This window comes from Leucoraja erinacea, chromosome 2, assembly GCF_028641065.1.
Source record: "Leucoraja erinacea ecotype New England chromosome 2, Leri_hhj_1, whole genome shotgun sequence".
In the NCBI taxonomy this organism is placed as follows: domain Eukaryota; kingdom Metazoa; phylum Chordata; class Chondrichthyes; order Rajiformes; family Rajidae; genus Leucoraja; species Leucoraja erinaceus.
In genome coordinates, this window is record NC_073378.1 from 96425149 (window position 1) to 96444947 (window position 19799).

General features: G+C 39.5%; 1 protein-coding gene and 1 pseudogene across 4 annotated transcripts in view; both read left to right on the plus strand.

The window, feature by feature from the left end:
- Positions 1-11048, plus strand: part of snx13 (sorting nexin 13) — a 158790-nt gene extending 147742 nt beyond the window's left edge. For all 4 annotated transcript variants that reach the window (XM_055661635.1, XM_055661654.1, XM_055661662.1 and 1 more), the window contains 6 exons: positions 1574-1735; positions 2644-2709; positions 5937-6082; positions 7584-7652; positions 7738-7850; positions 9127-11048. In XM_055661635.1, the coding sequence (XP_055517610.1) occupies positions 1574-1735; positions 2644-2709; positions 5937-6082; positions 7584-7652; positions 7738-7850; positions 9127-9374 (804 nt within the window). In that variant the 3' untranslated portion in view covers positions 9375-11048. The remainder of the gene's footprint in view (positions 1-1573; positions 1736-2643; positions 2710-5936; positions 6083-7583; positions 7653-7737; positions 7851-9126) is intronic.
- Positions 11049-17081: 6033 nt separating this feature from the next.
- On the plus strand, positions 17082-17224 carry LOC129716466 (U6atac minor spliceosomal RNA; annotated as a pseudogene).
- The last annotated feature ends 2575 nt before the right edge of the window (positions 17225-19799 follow it).

The following is a 19799-nucleotide window of genomic DNA, read 5'->3' on the forward strand; positions in this document are numbered from 1 at the left end:
AATACTTTAGAATAGTACTGCACCATCACAGAAACGACTCTTCAACCTATTTGGATTAGACCATAGTCAAGTGATAGTAGATTCCATTCTTCAAGAATACTACCTCAATAAATGTACGTTGAAGTAATAATGACGAGTCTTTCAAAACTAATTTTCCCACTAACCAAGCTGTTCCACAATGGCCACAACACTGAGATTCTCTCAACTATATGGAAAATAACATAAATATATACAGTCCTCAAAGAAGAATAAATTCTGACAAGTTAATTCCTACAGTGGTCATCAAAGCTCATCATAATGACCCTTCTATCATGGAGTCAGAAGTAAGTTCATTAGGAAATAATTAGGTGATATTCATATCTGTTTGCAACACCATGGGTGATTTAGCCATCAATGGCTGTGTATGACAAGACCCAGACAACATCCCACCATGAACAATTGCATGGACACCATTGGCAAAATGTTGTGCATTGCTTATCGATTGCCTAAATCACTTGTAGGTGGATGTGCATCGTAACCTAACTCTTCTTCTTCTTGCGTATGGAGTGCACAGCCTAAAGTTGTAGGACAACTTGTTCTATTTGATCTTATTTGATTGTGCACGCCAGGTTGATTGCATTCGTCGAAATAGGGCGGACCACGCAAAGGTTGCAATCTTCCACCCCGAAACCTAACAACATCCAAGTAGTTGAACATTACCCTGAACAAAGCAACGTATTCAATTAGCATTCCATTTACTGCTTTCTCTTCCACCATTGCAACTACACACTATAGAATATACTGCAGTAAATTGATTTTCTCAGAAACTCCACTCAAATCCTGTTCCTTAGCCATCTTGGGGCATAAAATAAGCAGTCATGTGGGAATGCCATTGCCAGTGAGTTGTTGATTATAATTCACAATATCCTGATTTGCAAATATATATCTGATTATTTACAGTAAGTAGATCCAATCCTATATCCAATGGCACCACGTGGCTTCCTTAGCTGCTCATACTAAATATACACTAGGAAAAATATCAATACCACCACTTGGAAGATGAATAAGAATTAGCAATAATTGGCCATCCAAATAATACTACCTGTACTCTAATGTAAATCAATTTTAAAAATATGCCCCCTGTACGTTCCAGTTCACTGTCTTTTATGGCAACTTGATTTTCATATTGCAAATCCAGGTTATGACAAGTGAGCAACTTGAAACATCTGTCTCTCTTTCCACGGCAGCTGCTTGAATTGCTGAGTGTTTCGAGCATTCTTGATTTTGCTTTCAGATTTCTAGCATCTGCTGTAACATTGTTATAACATTGTTATAGTTAGACCAGATCATGCATAAAAGATAGGTTGTCCTTTCATGGATAATTTTTACTGACTATATTGAAAGTGTGTTGTAAACTTGGGGATGGAATGATTTGCCAGAATTGATCACCTCAGTAATGGAGACTTGATTACAAGTTTAAATATTTCTCTGATAAATGCTTCACAGCTTGCAAAATACATAATTTGATTTGTTTGTATGAATTGTGCCAATTTTTACTGTAATAAATTCAGTGCATTTTGTTTGTGTTTTGCAGATGGACACACTTGTAAATCCTCTTCGTAACTCAATGAGAAATGTTTCAAATGTTGTGAAATCAATTCCAGACAGTCTAGCGGAAGGAATGACAAAAGTATCTGACAATGTGGGCAAAATGTCTGATAAGCTAGGACATGAAATTAAGACGACATTTTTAAAGGTATTATGATAAAAGTTTGCATTAATAACACGGCTTTAATATGGTCTGGGCTGAACGCTGATTTTCTGGCACCCTCGGTTCCAGAGCCTTTATGGATTATCTGTTTTTATGGACCAACAGAGGTCACGTGATAATGCAATGACGATAATGATAGACCCCTGACCAGCTAATGACACCCCTCCAGTGCCAGAAACTTAAATAAGACAAATATAAATATAAACTGAATGTGAATAAAATGACCTGCCACCATCTCAATGGCCGTTCACAGCACCCGCCTTCTAGGTGCTGTGAACTGGCTAGGTGCACTAGAGAGCCCTTCACCCACCACATGTTCGGGTCGCACAGCTGTTGTTATGGGTCGTATTGTAGTCCTTTTGGGTCGCCACTCCCTTCTCCATTCCCTGCCCCCTTCATTCCACACCACCCCACACTCCTCATACTCAGGGAATTGCAACTGAACTCCCGTAATTTTGTCCAGATTATAGGGGTGAGCGGACGGACCATCAGCTGCCGGAAAATCGATGTTCAACCTGTAAAACATTTTAAAGTAAAATGCAATACCATTTGACATCAAACTACATAAACAGCTATTTGGGCAGAATATAATCAGGGAGTGTGGTATTCAAGGAAAGAGGGGCTGAGGTATAGGGTATAAATTAAAGAGTTCGAGACCAAGGCACAGCTATCACTGGTGAAATGATTTGAATCAGGTATGTACTTGGACAGAATGGGAGTGCATATGTTGAAGCTTGGTAGAGATCAATGCTGTTTCTTTCTTAAAATGTGGCATAATAGTGGAAACTATTGACTTGTGATATATTGACCTTCTTCCAAAGGCCTTATTTTAAATATATATTGCTCTAATTTGAGTATCACAAATATGATTAACCTATCTAATTTTGCTGCAGGTTCCTCCATTGAAGCCAGAAGAAGTTAGTGAACATATTCGTGTTTCTGCCCAACTGGATGATAATGTGCGTTATTTTTGTTTAACATTATAGGAAATCTTAATGTTTGATTAACATATTTTAAGACATAGTTGCTATTGTTTTTTTAAAATTTTCATAGGAATTACTTTGGCCAGATCCCGTTGTACTTCCTCTTTTCTTAACTTGACACCATTTAGATAATAATCTACCTTCCTGTTTTTGCTACCAAAGTGGATAACCTCACATTTACCCACATTAAACTGCATCTGCCATGCACCTGCCCACTCACCAAATCTGTCCAAGTCACCCTGCATTCTCAGCATCCTCCTCACAGTTCACACTGCCACCCAGCTTTGTGTCATCTGCAAACCCTAACCCTAGTGTTACTTGTAATCCCTTCATCTAAATCATTAATATATTAATATTTGCGGTACCCCACTAGTCACTGCCTGCCATTCTGAAAGGGACCGATTAATCACTACTCTTTGCTTCCTGTCTGCCAACCAATTTTCTATCCATGTCAGCACTCTACCCCCAATGCCATGTGCCCTAATTTTGTCCCATAATCTCCTATGTGGGACCTTATCGAATGCTTTCTGAAAATCCAGGTACACCACATCCACGGGCTTTCCCTTGTCCATATTCCTAGTTACATCCTCAAAAAATTCCAAAAGATTTGTCAAGCATGATTTCCCCTTCGTAAATCCACGCTGACTCAGACCGATCCTGTTACTGCTATCCAAATGTGATGCTATTTCATCTTTTATAATTGACTCCAGCATCTTCCCACCACAGATGTCAGGCTAACTGGTCTATAATTCCCTGTTTTCTCTCTCCCGCCTTTCTTAAAAAGGTGAGATAACATTAGCTACCTTCCAATCCACAGGATCTGATCCTGAATCTATAGAACATTGGAAAATAATCACCAATGCATCCACAATTTCTAGAGCCACTTCCTTAAGTACCCTGGGATGCAGACAATCAGGCCCTGGGGATGTTTCAGCCTTCAGCCCCATCAGTCTACCCACCACCATTTCCTGCCTAATGTGGATTTCCTTCAGTTCCTCCGTCATCCCAGATCCTCTGGCCACTATAAAAGATGAAATAGCATCACATCAGGAAGATTGTTTGTGTCCTCCTTAGTGAAGACAGATTCAAAGTACCTGTTCAACATCTGACATTTCCTTGTTCCCCGTAATAAATTCACCCTTTTCAGTCTTCAAAGGTCAAACTTTGGTCTTAACTATTTCTTTCCTCTTCACATACCTAAATAAGCTTTTACTATCCTCCTTTATATTCGTGGTTAGCTTACCTTCATACCTTATCTTTTCTCCCCATATTGCCGTTTTAGTTATCTTCTGTTGCACTTTAAACGCTACCCAATCTTCTGGCTTCCTGCTCATCTTTGCTATGTTGTACTTCTCTTTTATTTTAATGCTATCCCTGATTTCCCTTGTCAGCCACGGTCCCCCTTACTCCCCTTGGAAACATTTCTTCCTCTTTGGAATGAACTGATCCTGCATCTTCTGTATTATTCCCAGAAATACCTGCCATTATTGTTCCACTGTCATCACTGCAAGGGTATCTTTCCAGTCAACTTTGGCCAGCTCCTCCCTCATGGCTCCACAGTCCCCTTTGTTCAACTGTAATACTGACACCTCCGATTTACCCTTCTCCCTCACAAATTGTAATGTTTGGGACACAGCAATGTCATGTAAATGAAAGTAGTCATGTTTAGTATTTTGTTGCATATCCTTTGCATGCAATGACTGCTTGAAGTCTGCGATTTATGGACACCACCAGTTGTTGGGCGTCTTCTCTGGTGATGCTCTGCTAGGCCTGTATTGCAGCCATCTTTAGCTTATGCTTGTGTTGGGGGCTGGTCCACTTCAGTTTTCTCTTTAGCATATAAAAGGCATGCTCATTTGGGTTCAGATCGGGTGATTGGCCACTCAAGAATTGAGCATTTTTTAGCTTTGAAAAACTCCTTTGTTGATTTTGGGATCATTGTCTTGCTGTAGAATGAACTGCCGACCAATGAGTTTTGTTGCATTTGTTTGAACTTGAACAGAAAGGATGTTTCTATACACTTCAGAATTAATTATGCTACTACCATCAGCAGTTGTATCATCAATGAAGATAAGTAAGCCAGTACCTTCAGCAGCCATACATGCCCAGGCCATAACACCCCCACCACTGTGTTTCACAGATGAGGGGGTGTGCTTTGGATCCTTCTCTCCTCCATACTTTGTTCTTGCCATCACTCTGATATAAGTTAATCTTTGTCTCATCTGTCCACAAAACCTTTTTCCAGACCTGTGGTTGCTCTTTTAAGTACTTTTTGGCAATCTGTAACCCAGCCATCCTATTTTTGCGGCTAACAAGTGGTTTGCATCTTGCAGTGTAGCCTCTGTATTTCTGTTCATGAAGTCTCCTGTGGACAGTGGTCATTGACAAATCCACACCGACTCCTGAAGAGTGTCTCTGATCTGTCGGACAGGTTTTTGGTTTTTTTTCTTTATTATAGAGATAATTAGAAACATAGAAAATAGGTGCAGGAGGAGGCCATTTGGCCCTTCGAGCCAGCACCGCCATTCATTGTGATCATGGCTGATCGTCCCCAATCAATAACCCATGCCTGCCTTATCCCCATATCCCTTGATTCCACTAGCCCCTAGAGCTCTATCTTCTGTCATCAGCTGTGGAGGTCTTCCTTGGCCTGCCAGTGCCTTTGCGATTAGTAAGCTCACCAGTGCTCTCTTTCCTCTTAATGATGTTCCAAACAGTTGATTTGACTGTTTTATTCTTGTTTCTCAGTCTCATAATGGCTTCTTTGACTTTCATTGGCACAACTTTGGTCCTCATGTTTATAAACAGCAATAAAAGTTTCCAAAGGTGATGGAAAGACGAGGTGCTGAGAGCTCTCTTATACCTGCATTAAAGAGGCAATTAAACACACCTGAGCAATTACAAACACCTGTGAATCCATGTGTCCCAAACATTATGGTGCCCAGAAATGAGGGACTATGTATAAACACTGCTGTAATTTCTACATTGTGAAACCAAAATGGATAAAAAATGGCCTTTATCAGACAATGTGCACACTAACTACATGTGGTTTTTTTTTTCTATTACAAATCTCAAATTGTGGCGTATAGAGGCAAATAAATAAATAATGGGTCTGTCCCAAATATTATGGAGGGCACTGTTTGTAGGGATGTTTTATATGTAAATCATAATTCTATGCTTACCTTTCTTGAAACCCTTTACAGGTAGATGACAATATTCCACTTAGAGTTATGCTGCTGCTAATGGATGAAGTATTTGACTTGAAAGAAAGAAATCACTGGTTAAGAAGAAACATAAAAAACCTGCTACAGCAACTTATACGAGCAACCTATGGAGACACAATCAACAGGTTTGTTGACACCAAATTGTCAACTTTTAATATACATCAATATGCTGAATATTCTGTATTCTCAAATTTGCAAATGCATTAAAGAGTGTTACAATATGTTATGATACTGCGGAAAGCGATGGCTCCATGGAGGGAGGGCCAGATTGCCATTGTGAATCCCCTCATGTAATCTCAGAGGTACCAAACTTTCCCGCTGCTGGCATTCGAACTGCTTGTGCGAGAGTGTGCTAAGGAATCTGTGCACTGAAAGTATGCTGGGTTTGACTATATTCTGCAAACTCCCTTCATTTCTGGGAAATGGAACAGCTTTGTTGAGACTAGTATGCTTCATATACTTTATATATTTTTAATTAATTGAAGCTCGCTTAATTTTTAAAGAACTTGATTTTTTTTTAAATTTGATGGCATATTTTTAATTCTGAGTCACATTTGCAATATTTACATTTTAATAAAGACATTTGACAATGATAAGCCTGGGGGGTGAAGTAACCAGTTGCCATATCAATTCAAGGGACTTTGCAAACCATTTGCCTAATTCACAGTGCAATCCCAATATTAAATTATTAAAATACGTGGTCAGTTCTTTCTGGAATTTCGATATAATTGAATAATTAAAGACAGCTTTGATATCAATCCATGTTACACTTTGAACATGATTTTAAAGCCTGATTATGACAAGCATATTTATTATCTTATTAAGCTGGAAAAGGTGCAGAAAAGACCCTCAAGGCTATTACTGGAATAGGTGGACTTGAGCTGCAAAGGGACGTTGGATAAGCAGGGTTTTTTATTTCCCTCGTGATCTCAATGCTGTTACTGGGACTGATGGACATGTTGTAAAGAGGGATTAGATAGGCTCGGGCTCTTTCCCCTCAAGATCGCAAAGCTGTTACCGGGGACTGGGATTAAGAGAATCTAAAAAACAAGTTTATAGTCGGTGGTAGGTATATGTAAAGAGCTGCCTGAAGAAGCTATACAGGAGGGTGCAAATACAATGTTTAAAAAACATTTAGACAGGGACATGTTTTGGAAAGGTTTAGATCAATATGGGAAGGGCTTGGATAGGCATTTTGGTCAGCATGGACAAGTTGGCCCAAATGGTCTGATTCTGTGCTCATCTATTAAAGGTGAATCTGAAAGGAAAACATGTTTTCAGTTATTACTAAATGGGCTGGCTTTAGATACTAATATCAAAGTATTTTGCTATTGTCAAATTAGATAATTACCATATTCCTTGGAAAGACACAATAGCCAGAAGCATTTTTGCCCTGGAGCATCTGGCAGTTATTTCAGGTATTAATGAATTCCTACATGAGTAGTTTCTCTTGAAAATGGCTTATTGCTCACTGAGGTTCTGTGGACGGATTTGAACAGTTCTGTGGTCAGATTTCATGCATAACTGAAATGTTATTGGGGTGCTGGGAGTTGATGAACTCACTGAAATGTCTCTCTTGGAATAATTCTACGTTTTATTTTCAATTTGGATACTCTCCATTTCCAGAAAAATAGTGGACCATGTTGATTGGATGACATCACCAGAGCAAGTTGCAGAAACTGTAAAACGATTCAGGTATTCAGCAATAAGTAATTATATATGTTTATTTTGTTTATTGTTTGATAACATCTCTAAAATAAATAATTTATTTTGCCAACAGAGATTCATTTTGGCCGAATGGTATCTTGGCAGAGGCTGCACCACGCAGGGAAAAAGCCATAAGAATGAGGTCAAGAGTAGCAGCTAAGACAAAAATGCTAATGATTATGCCAGGTGAAAGACTTTTTCCCCTAATGCTCCACACCTCTTGAATTTATTTTATTGCATGAGTTTATATGGAATGGAAATTCAGTTGGCTTTTGTTGCTCATTGGCAGCATTGCATCACATACAAATTAGGGTCCCACTTAGGCGATTTTTGGGCGACTGTCGCAAAATTTTCAACGTTGAAATTTTTTTGGTGACAGTGGGGACAGTTTGCCGTTGTAGGTTGACATAGGTGCTGTCGTAGGTTGTTGCTAGATGTCGTAGGTGAATTCCATTAAAACTGGTCGCTGGCAGTCGCCTAAAGAGTCACCCGTGGGACAGGCCCATAGGTGGATTATTCATAAAAATAACACGCTTTTTCCTCACTGAGGAGGATTTGAGCTCTTAGATTTAAAGGGATGATGTCCTAATTCATAGTGCCATCCTGTCAAACTCTATTTCTTGTGATAAACAAGTTTGAGAAGCTATCATGATTATTATGGAGAATGGGAAATGCATCCTAATTTTTATAATGCTCATTATTGATTAATCTGGTGGTGAGAAAACAAAATCATGTTGTTCAGTCATAGAGTGATATCTCATTGAAACAGGCCCTTCGGCCCAACTTGCCCACACCGGCCAACATAGTCCCACCTGCCCACCTATGGTCCATATCCCTCCAAACCTGTCCTATTCATGTACCTGTCTATCTGTTTGTTAAATGTTGGGATAGTCCCTGCCTCAACTACCTCCTCTGGCAGCTTGTTCCATACATCCACCACCCTTTGTTTTTAAGAAGTTGCCGCTCAGATCTTTTCACCTTAAACCTACGTCCTCTGGGCAAGATACTCTGTGTAGCTACCCGTTCTATTCTTCTCATGATTTTTAGACGCCTCTATAAGATCACGCCTTACCCTCCTGCGCTCCAAGTAATTGAGTTCCAGCCTACAACCTCCCTATTGCTCAAACCTTCTAGCCCTGGCAACATCCTTGTTTTCCATGTGTAGGAAAGAACTACAGATGCTGGTTTAAATTGAAGGTAGACACAAAATGCTGGAGTAACTCAACGGGACAGGCAGCATCTCTGGAGAAAAGGAATTGGTGATGTTTCAGGTCGAGACCCTTCTTCAGACCTTGTTATCCATCACTAATCAACATTTCCTGCTGCCCAGAGTGATACATTTGCATTTTTAGATTAATTCTAACTTCATAGGAAGCATGGAATCTTATGTACTAAATTGGATTCTAATATTCTATTCTGTTATTATATTTCCTTGATTCTTCCTTCATTATTTTCCCCCCAGATGAGCTAAAACACATCATTGGAGCTGAAACCACACGCAAGGGCATTTTACGAGTCTTTGAGATGTTTCAACATAACCAGCTAAACAGAAGATTGGTTTATGTATTTCTAGAAGGCTTCCTTGAAACCCTTTTTCCACAGTATAAGTTTTGTGAGCTCTTCATCAAATTGCATTCACGATCACAGCGGATGCAAAGATATAAGCAGAAGTCTCAGTCAGCTCAAATTGCTTCCTTTCAGAAGAGGTGACGCTGCCAAGCATGAAAACTGCTCTGTGGACAGAATCTTAGGCACCTTCTCTAGATCAGTCTCTGTTATGGCAATTTCCTGGGACTCCCAAAGCTAAGTTCCAGTTACAATGCCATCTTTGTGCCAGCCTCCAGAGCCATGACTCAGTGGCTTACTTCGGAAGACATCGTTGTCTGCCGTGTTTGATTTCTAATGCACTTTTTTGCTCATAATACCCTGTGTATCATAAGTGGTTTATATTTATTACATGTTCATAGCTCATCGAGAAAATCTGTATTCATTTGTAATAGAAGAGCTGTGGATGCATGGTCCAACTGCTGCATCTTGTAGCTGTCTTCTTGTATCTAGTTGGCATCAAAACCAATTATACATCTTTTAAATTGTCTTGTGGACAGTTAGTGGGAGTAGCAGCAATATTGCCTAAAGATAGAGCAAAGCACAATTATGATGATTTTGCATTGGAATAAAACTGGCGTGTGTCCAGTTTGGAGATGATGAATTCTGCACAACGCGAAACACAACTGCATGATTGAGAGAAAGTGATGGTTAATGGAAATTGGTTTAAAAAAAATAACATTAAAATAGTATAAGTGTGAAAGAATCTAAAGACCTGAGATAAACATTCCCACTGACAGGAATTGTACTTTGGGGTTTTGAGCTAAATGAAAACTTGCTCACTGGACTGAGAGAACCATAATTTTGGATTATCTTCCATCCCATTGCCTGCACTCCCCAAACAGCTGAATAGAGCAGTTTATGTTGTGTACATGTCTGTGCTTGATCCATTATTCCAGAAATTACTGAGCCGTGTATTTTCATACAACTGTAACGCCTCCAGACATGATTGTAGATTTTAATGTACAGAGATTTTAATGAACTTCAAAGTCGAAATGTTCAAGGTAACAAGTGAGTGCTCTGATTAGGATTGATCAGAATAATGTTGCCACTAACAAATGTAATTGAGATTAGCCTTAAATTTCCTGTTTAAAAAATAGTTTTCTCATTTTAATCTGACCAGAATTTTTCTGAATGCTGGTTTTCACTTGTGCCACAGAAATAAAGTGCCCATTTCTGCAATTGTCAGGAAGTTATGATCTGTAAGATGCATTATGCATACTACCAAAAGTTAATTCTGACAGATATCTGCATTAAAAACTAATTTAAATCAACCCACCCACATACTTTATACTGAGATTTTAATTTTGTGCAATATTTTCTTTAGCATATAAATCGTACAAATGAAATTTTTTTAATGTTTTCAATCGTATGTTTAGCAGTCTTCTTAACCCAACAACTTGCATTGTGTTGTTGATGCGTAACTTTATTTAAGGACTTGTTTTAAAAGTCTTGGTTGTCACTCCTTGTGAGACTCACTTGTCACGGATGAAATGTCCTCATCCGAGCACGCTTGTAAACTACAGGGGGAACCTAAGAGCACATGTTAAATAGCTGTTAATGAATTTTGTGCATTTCATTGTACAGTGTCAACAGTGTGCCTAATTGTACTGTCAACCTTTTCTTATTTCTGTATTGAAAGAACAAATGTCAATCAGAACGTCTTGGTGGTTTTTAATAGACTGAAGAGGAACTCTGAATTTTTGAGTTCTTTATGCTATTAAAATGTTCAGTAGGACAGATGAAAGGTATCACACTAAATAAAAGTATTAACTGAAATACGTTTTTTTTGCTTGTGTTTTCATCTAATTCACTAATGCCTAAGGCTTCAGACTAATTGGTGCATAGTTATCATGTTTTATATTTATTTTTCTTTGTAACCTCCAGGGATGGCATTTAACAGATCATTGGAAAAGAGGATCATGCAAGCATCACTGGTTTTGAGAAATTTATATTTTTTGTATATTTGCAGTTGGGTAAATGGAGTTTATTTTTGTTTAAAGAATAAGGAAGACTCTAAGGTAATCTTTTGAAGGGTCTATAACGCATGATTTTATACATTCAACAAACAATTCTGTAATTTGGCAGAAGTTTTAATGTGGAAATTTTGTTTGAGTTATCTACATTAGAGCTTTAGGCACTTATTTTTCCACTGTCCTGATTATTTGTTAGCAGATTGATAAATGTTATATTCACTACTGCAATAGCTTGAAATAGACTTTGTCTACATGATAGGATATCTAAATTATTGAAAAGTGATTGCATATTTGCTTTTTGTTGTTCATTAAATACTCTCAAATCCAGTAATGACATTTTTGCAAGAATCTCTTTACAATGCTAACTGACACAAATATGGGAGCTGTATAATTATTAAAATCGCAATCTTCCTCCATATTGAATGTACTGTTGTTTCACAAATAAAGAATTTGAATAAGCAGAGCAAAAGCTATGTACTTTTTGTAGGTGGAAAATCTTCCCTTTTCCTGAGCATCTATAACTTTATATATCTCTATCAGGTCACTCCTCAGTTCTTTGCCCTAAGAAAAGCCATCCAGCCTGTCCAGTCTCATCCCATAACCAAACTCCTCCAATCCAAGCAACATTCTGATGAATCTGCACTCTCCAGCTCACAGCATCCTTCTTTCAGTGTAGCAACCAGGACTGCACGCAATAGTCAAAGTGTGATCTAACCAGTGTTTTGTGAAGTTAGACTCAAAATACTGGAGTAACTCAGCGGGTCAAACAGCATCTCTGGGGAAAAAGAATAGGTGATGTTTTGGGTCGGAACCTTTCTTCAGATTCTGGTGAAGTTGCAATGGTACCTCACAACTTTTATATTCAATGACCTGACCTATAAAAGCAAACATGGCAAATGCTTCCTTCGCTTCCCTAGCTATTTGTGTTATCGACAGATAAACAAGGTAAGTATTTTAAAACCAATTAAAGCTTGAAGTAGGGAGAAATACGAACTAAAACCTGAGTGTACAAATTGTAATAATGCTTAAAAATCGGATATGTGTTTGTGAAAAGTTGAACTGAACACAGAATGCAATTAAGTTGATTATATATAGATCTGTACATAATTGTCAACCTATTGTGTAAATCAGTTTTACCATGAGGAAAACCCTGAGGATGTTTACTGTCTTTAATAATCTTACTCTTGTAGATAAAGCATCTAAAGTTTTCTCATTTACATGTGAGATTTGATCATTAAAGTGTTGTTAAGGGATTAATTACAACTTGTACTCTTCCTATCTATAAACTATTACGATTTTGGTAAACGAGTTATTGATGTTTAATGAATAGTATATTTTTTGTCTCCAAATGAGTTTAACTGTGACAGCTTTAAATGATGGCATGCAATTGGCAGTGAAATTTCATTGCACGGCGTCTGATTGTAACTGAGGCATTTAACCCTCAAACATTGTACAGTTCCCACAGAAACTCTTTCGGACTGAGACATTGCTGCCCTGACTACATTAGAAACAGACATTTGTGTGAAACCAATCACTTGTATTAATCTGCTTTTTTAATTAGATTAGAAGTCATATGGTGACATTTGCCACAAAATGTTTGCAGCAGTTTCTACCTTGATAAGACATTGAAGAGAGGCCAAAGAGCGTGTTCCTGTGCAGTGTTGTTCTAAGTTGGATGCTGGGAAAGGGGAAATAATCATTCCGGGCAAAAGTATTAGGAGCTAGCACAATACAGGGATATCGAGTAAGTACCTTAATTTGGTCTATTTGAAGTCAATGTAATTGTTCACTAGGGTGCTTTAAAAGAACCAAGGTTGTCCAAGATGATATTCCTGGTTTGAATATTTCTCTTTATGACAATTTTCAGGACCCAACATGCACAGATACTATTGCTTATTGCTTGGTCAGATCTCTTGTCTTCGACAGTTATTCGGTATGAAGTTTAAATAGTCTAATGCCAAGTATTTTTTCCCCTCTACTTCTGAGAATTCCTTTCAGAAATAGCTGAAATGTACATTATGTGAAGCTACTGGCAATGGCAGGTTTACAATATCTGTTCCATCTATCAAATGAGGATACTTCTGAGGTCCATGTGATCATAGACTGCTTTCGCTGTTTTAACCTATGGCAGTACTTTTAGATCACCAAGCTCATAAATCATTCTACTACTTAAATTTGAAACTCTAGAGACTTAGTTTTGGTGGCAGATCTGGTCAAATGTGCTTTCATATTTTTTAATGTTTTAATTCTCCCTCCACCTCCAGTGCTGGACCCTCTACCACTTGGAAAGACAAGCAGCAATGACATTAGAATATTACCACTTCCATATTCATGCAATCCTCTCTTGAAAATACCTCACCATTTATTTAATTTCTGGAGCTTCATATTCCACAAGTCTGGGAGTGCATTCATGGCAGCAACACAGTGGCTAAATAAGATAGCTTGTTACTCACTTCACGAGTAATTATGCTTCAGGATTATACTACTATAATAATACTACAGAAAGCACACCAACACCTCTACTTCCTTATAAGGCCTAGGAAGTTCAGCATGTCCCCTACATCCTCTCACCAAATTCTGCAGATGCACCATAGAAAGAATTGTATTAGGATGCATCACAGTTTAGTTTGGGAACAACAACTCCATCCAAGACCGCAAGAAATTGCAGCTTATTGTGGGTGCAGCCCAGACCATCACAGAAACCAACCCCCCTTTTATCGACTCCATTTATACCTCATGCTGCCTCGGCAAGGCCAGCAGCATGAACAATCGCACCCTAGCCAATTTCCCCTCTCATCATCATCGTCTTTGAAAACATTAGCAACGCAGTGGTGCTGGTTTCCGATGGGTACGGTGACAGACGTACCATTTCCCATCAGGCAGAAGTTATAGGAATGTGAAAACGCACACCTCCAGGTTCAGAGACAGTCTCTTCCCAGCAGTTATCAGGCAACTGAATCATCCTACCACAACCAGAGATCAGGGATGAACTACCTACCTCATTGGTGACCTTTAAACTTTCCTTGATTGGATTTTGCCGGCCCTACCTTGCACTAAACGTTATTCCCTTATCATGAAACTATACACTGTAAATAGCTCGATTGTAATCATGTATTGTCTTTCTGTTGACTGGATAGTACGCAACACAAGCTTGTCATTGTACCTCGGTACACGTGGCAATAAACTAAACTGAATATAACTACTTCAGCATTGAATATTAGCTTTGCTTAAATTCCATGAATTAATAAAACTATAATTGCATGTACAAACTCTCAATGTAAAAAAAACACAATCAATATTGGCTATAACAGAGTCATTTGGACGGTAATGATTTAAAAGTTGATCTTCAAAGTTACTTCTGTTTTTTGTCCTTTGCATGAAATTAAATGTTTTCCACAAGTTTTAACATATTATCTTTAGACAACTCAGAATAAGTATTAGATGTAAGGAATTTTTACTGGTACAGCAATTTGTTTCCAATTGTGAAAGTGATTGACAATTTGTCAAAGGCAATTGGTTATGGTTGTATGTACTATAGCTAGTAAACTAAGAATTGGAAAAAAAACATCTGGTGATACTAGTCCCTAAAATGTTAAGATATAATTGTGTGGCCAAACTTGAAGGGATGGGGATAGCCACTAACATCTAAAATATTTCTCAAATAAATTTCCTGACTGTAACTGGTTTTTGTGAGGCATGGTTTTTAGAGTGCGGACAAAAGCCAGGCTGGTCAGTAAATCACATTGCAGACTACTTAAACTTTGTAAGGTAAGAAATAAAAATGGAATACAATTCACCTTTCAGTCATTGTACAGAAAGCAAAGTGTAGATTATGTAAAACCTGAATTACCATTTAATAAAAATGATTGTGATTTGAATGTTTCTGAGGAATGTAGGTGGCATCTTTAAAGATAATTTGCTAAGATTAGGAAATGATTCAGTAATTTAAACTTCCAGTAAAAAGTTTGTTATTCCTGATCAAAAAGGGCGGCACGGTGATGCAGCGGTAGAGTTGCTGCCTTACAGCCCTTGCAGCACCGGAGACCCGGGTTCGATCCTGACTATGGGTGCTGTTTGTATGGAGTTTGTACGTTCTCCCCATGACCTGTGTGGGTTTTCTCCGATATCTTCGGTTTCCTCCCACACTACAAAGACGTGCAGATATGTAGGTAAATTGGCTTAGTATAAATGTAAAATTGAGCCCTAGTGTGTGTAGGATAGTGTTAATATGCAGGAACAGAATTCGGGCTGAAGGGCCTGTTTCTCTAAATTAAAAAAAAATTGTAAATCTAAAAATCTAAATAGGTTTTATATTTAATTTATTTTTAAGTGTAGTTGAAATATATATAAAACCCATTTATTCTACATTCATTATTCTTCAAAGATTGTAAAAGCATATACTCTAAAAAACGGTAGTGCAATATTTCCATTTCAGGATTTACATATCTATTTGTATATGTGTAAATGCCTAAAGCTGGTGTTATTTTAAAGCAGCAATAGAAACAATGGTGATTTTATTTCGGAGTCACGTGAGTGATTCCGTGGAGAAGCCCCGCATGTGCGTCCTGCTGGATATGTCGGGGCGAAGTCCAGATGGGCCGCGGGAAACCGGATATGGGCCGTGGGGAATTGACACTCCGGTCAGCACCACGGAAGAGCGGGTAACCGGCGGGCCGTCGGGTTCGCTACTGCAGTGACCGCTGTGGTTCCCATGGAGGGGGTGAATCCAGCAGGGGTGTCGCCACCAGAGTCGCTGCCAGTATGGTCAGCAGCTTCCAGACCGCTATGGCTTCCTTGGAGGAGATAAGTCCAGGAGCGGTGTCACCACCAGAGTCGCTGACTGTGCGGTCAGCGGGTCCCAGACCGATGGTGTGCCTATGAAAGGAGGTGAATCCAACAGTGAGTCGGTCAGGCCTGAGGACTCGGGGAGTCGGGCCACGATGGTTCCCCTCCTACAATGGGTAGTGTCTTTGGATGTTTGGCCCACATGGAGCGTCTGATGGACAGGATGCTCCACAATGGTACGCTCCAAAGGAGGGAGCTATCAGCCCGCGTCTCCTTGGGAGTCCGTGGCGACAGCACCTGTTGAAGGGCTGTCTGGAAAGAGCTCCTGATGGAGAGGATTCTCCAGCACGATATGCTCCAGCAAGAGGAGCTTTATATCCGCGGGTCTCCTTGGGGCCCGTGGCAGCAGCACCTATAGAAGGGCTGCATGATGTCTCCCTCTTGCAGGGTGAGCACACGGAGTCAGTTTTGTTCTGTCTCCGAAATCAGGTATAGCTGATGAGCATACCACAAGGCAGGGGCCTGCGGCAGCACCTGTTCAGGGCTGTCTACGACTCTCCCTCTCTATGGAGGGGAGTGCGAGTGGTCAGTGGATAACTGACTTCAAATTCCATGGAACGTACTGGAGCACATGAGTATGGATTCAAGAGAGTCCTCGCAAACGAAGGTGGCAGGATACCCGGAAGGGGCCAGTTCCCCTCATGCTATACATGCCGGAAATGAACAGTGCTATCAGGGGTGACATTAAAGACCAGCCGCCGAATCTTCTCTTCAGGTAAGACCTATTCAACAGGTAAAACCTGGATTAGGAAGCAAAAGCTGTCGGACCAATCGAGGTACCAACGACGAGCAAAGCTTCATCGTTGCGGCGACAACACACCCCACGCCTCCATTGGCGTTACTGAAGATGGTAGCAGCATGAAAGTTGGGCAAAGGTCTTTAAGCCGAGGCCCAAGTCGGTCTCGGGAAAAATATCGGACCATCTACAAGTTGGTAACATTTACACTTGTTTTTTTGTACAAATGATAATGATAACATGTGTTTAGTTTATGTGTTGTATGAAAGTAGAATTCGTTGATAAGGATGGAAGGGGCCCTAGTGGCCTTACAACACACAAATGGTTGTGGAATCTAACCATGTAAAAAACTGCACAATACAAGGGTTCCAAGCATGGAATTGGGACCAGAATTGTGTTTCGTGGCCAGGATTGGTTTTCAAGACAGTCTCGGAATTCGGGCCAGAGTTGTGGCTAGAGCAGGTATGGAATTGGCAGGCGTGGCCTGTTCATTGTGAAAGATGCATAAAGTCGTTTAACTCGCATGTGCAGTATAAATTTTTCCGAATAGGAAACTTTGCAACTGATTTCCTTAGGATGCTCCCATTTACAGAGATCACCAGAGACATTTGAAATGTATCTGGATAAAGGCAATGATGAAAACATTGCAAAATGGGTTAACTTCAGTTCCAGGTTATTTACCAGATTACTAAAACCTATGCTGGGACTGCTCAGCTCAAAAACATTTGTTATGTTTTGTCTGGAGGATATTCTAACGCTGTATGTTGATAAAATCAACTGTTTCAGCCTCAAACTATGTGTAAGAAAATTAAGGTCAACTAGACTTGTTCATCATTGGGGTTTACCTTTAATTATTAATTAGCCTGTGACTCCACCCTGAGATTTGAATTAATAGGAGCCTGTAACAATCTTGTTGTGATTAAACAGCCTTCTATTCATCAAGTGTAATTGGCAATATAGTAGCTGTGATTCAGTTGTGCAAGTGGGAGAGCTTACATCGTGCAAAGTAGTAATCTCTCAAGTGTCATGTAGGGCTTTGTGACAGACATTATGCTATTATCAGCTGAAGCTACCAAAGTCATAAAAAGTTGAGTTATGGGCTCTAAGGTGGAAAATTATGAATGCCATCTCTAGTTCGGAGACGGAGGAGATTTGCATGAGTTAACAATTATTCAGTTATTGGTATCAACTACCTATAGACACTAGGTGCATTCATAAAGTGTTATTGAGCGAATATGCATAATCTGCATGCTCAACATTGAGTTAATACATTATGGTGGTGGCATATGTTAGTCACATGGGTGCAATCAAGTCAGAATATCCTGTAATAATTTACCTAATCTCGTTTTGCGTTAGAGTATCATCACGTACAATCAATGACAACACAAAATGGGTATTGGATCATTAAGTATTTAATGAAATTATGGCTCAATGGAACACTGAATATCGATAAGTTTGTTTCCAGGCTCATTTACCGGTTGCAAAAATATGTGGCATAACAGTGGCGAAAGATACATTCTCGCTTCAAGGAGAAGGAAGTTATTTTTGTCTCCCTCCATTTTGCCTCATCAGTCAGGTCTTGCAATAAAGTCAGCAAGATACCGCTTTAGGTTTTCGTTCTGTCTGCCATGTTTCCCGCTTTTATCGGGAATAATAATACAACCTATTACGGTTACTCTAAACGTAAAACTTTGCTGGTTCAGCCTGTGGCTCGGGAAACCAGCCTCTGCATGATAAATTCAATTTATTGACCTAGATTCTGAGTAGACTGCTCTTGCGGCTCGGATTGTCAGACCGATCCACATTTGTGCTCACTGCAGAGTGCAGGGATAGCACCAAAAAAGATAAGCATTACATTTCCTCTTCAGGAGATGGGAAGCATTTTGATTGAATGCTAATGTTACATCTAATACGGTACAGATAACTGACATCTTGGAGTTCGTTTCAAATGGGTCTTTGACAATAAATTAAGTTATAAGACCATTAACTGTGCCCAACGTGTCTTCCCATCATCTTTGCTGCAGAAAACGGGACTCACTCTGTCGGGTTTCCCCCTCTGATCCAGAGTTTATTAAATATATATTTCACACAAGTTCTCCCAGGACAAGCACAGGGCAATATGGGATATTGACATTGTATTAACACTATTTCATCAGGGGGCTCCAGCAACATCCTTAGCTTTGGCTCGGCTCTCATAAGGTGGTTATCCTCATGGCGCTGGTCTCAGCGCACCGGGTTCAGTCACTACATATTGCGACTGGACAGGATGGTTACAGCTGCAAATAATATTATATTTTAATGTTTAGTTAAGCAGAGCAGACGTGAGGTCTCAAACTAGTTTCATGGCATATCCCATGGACCTTCGGTTATGTATGGTCACACATATACACCAATATGTCAAGGTCACGAAGAGCCTTAGAGGCTCTGAGCTAGCAATGTTTGTTGATTACAAAAACTTTATAAAAAGGTATTGGTTCAGACCATCTCCAGGTGGTTAAAACGGGGTTTGGCTCATGCAGGAGTAGATACTGATATTTTTCAAATCTCACTCTACCAGGGCTGCTACAACATCAGCAGCAAAGGTTATGTACGTTCCGCTGGACCACATCCTAGCGACTGCAGGATGGTCGAACGGACGAACTTTCTGAACATTTCATAATAACCTATTGCCAGGCCAGGGATATTTGCCAACTCTATTTTAGGTTCAGTGGTTAGTTTACTCCCGGATGAGAGGAGTTACTATTATTTATTTATTATGAATGTTTCCCTCATCTGTCAATGAAGCAGTTGTGGTTGTGTAGACTCATTTCTCACGGCATGAAATCACAGAGCTTTGAAATCTTAACGTAATAACTCACGTGACTCCGAAGTAAAATAGTAAGATTAAACGAGAACTTACCAGTTTGAAGTTTGATCTTTATTTTATGACGAGTTACGATGAGCGATTACGTGCCCACCGCTCCCTACCCTCTC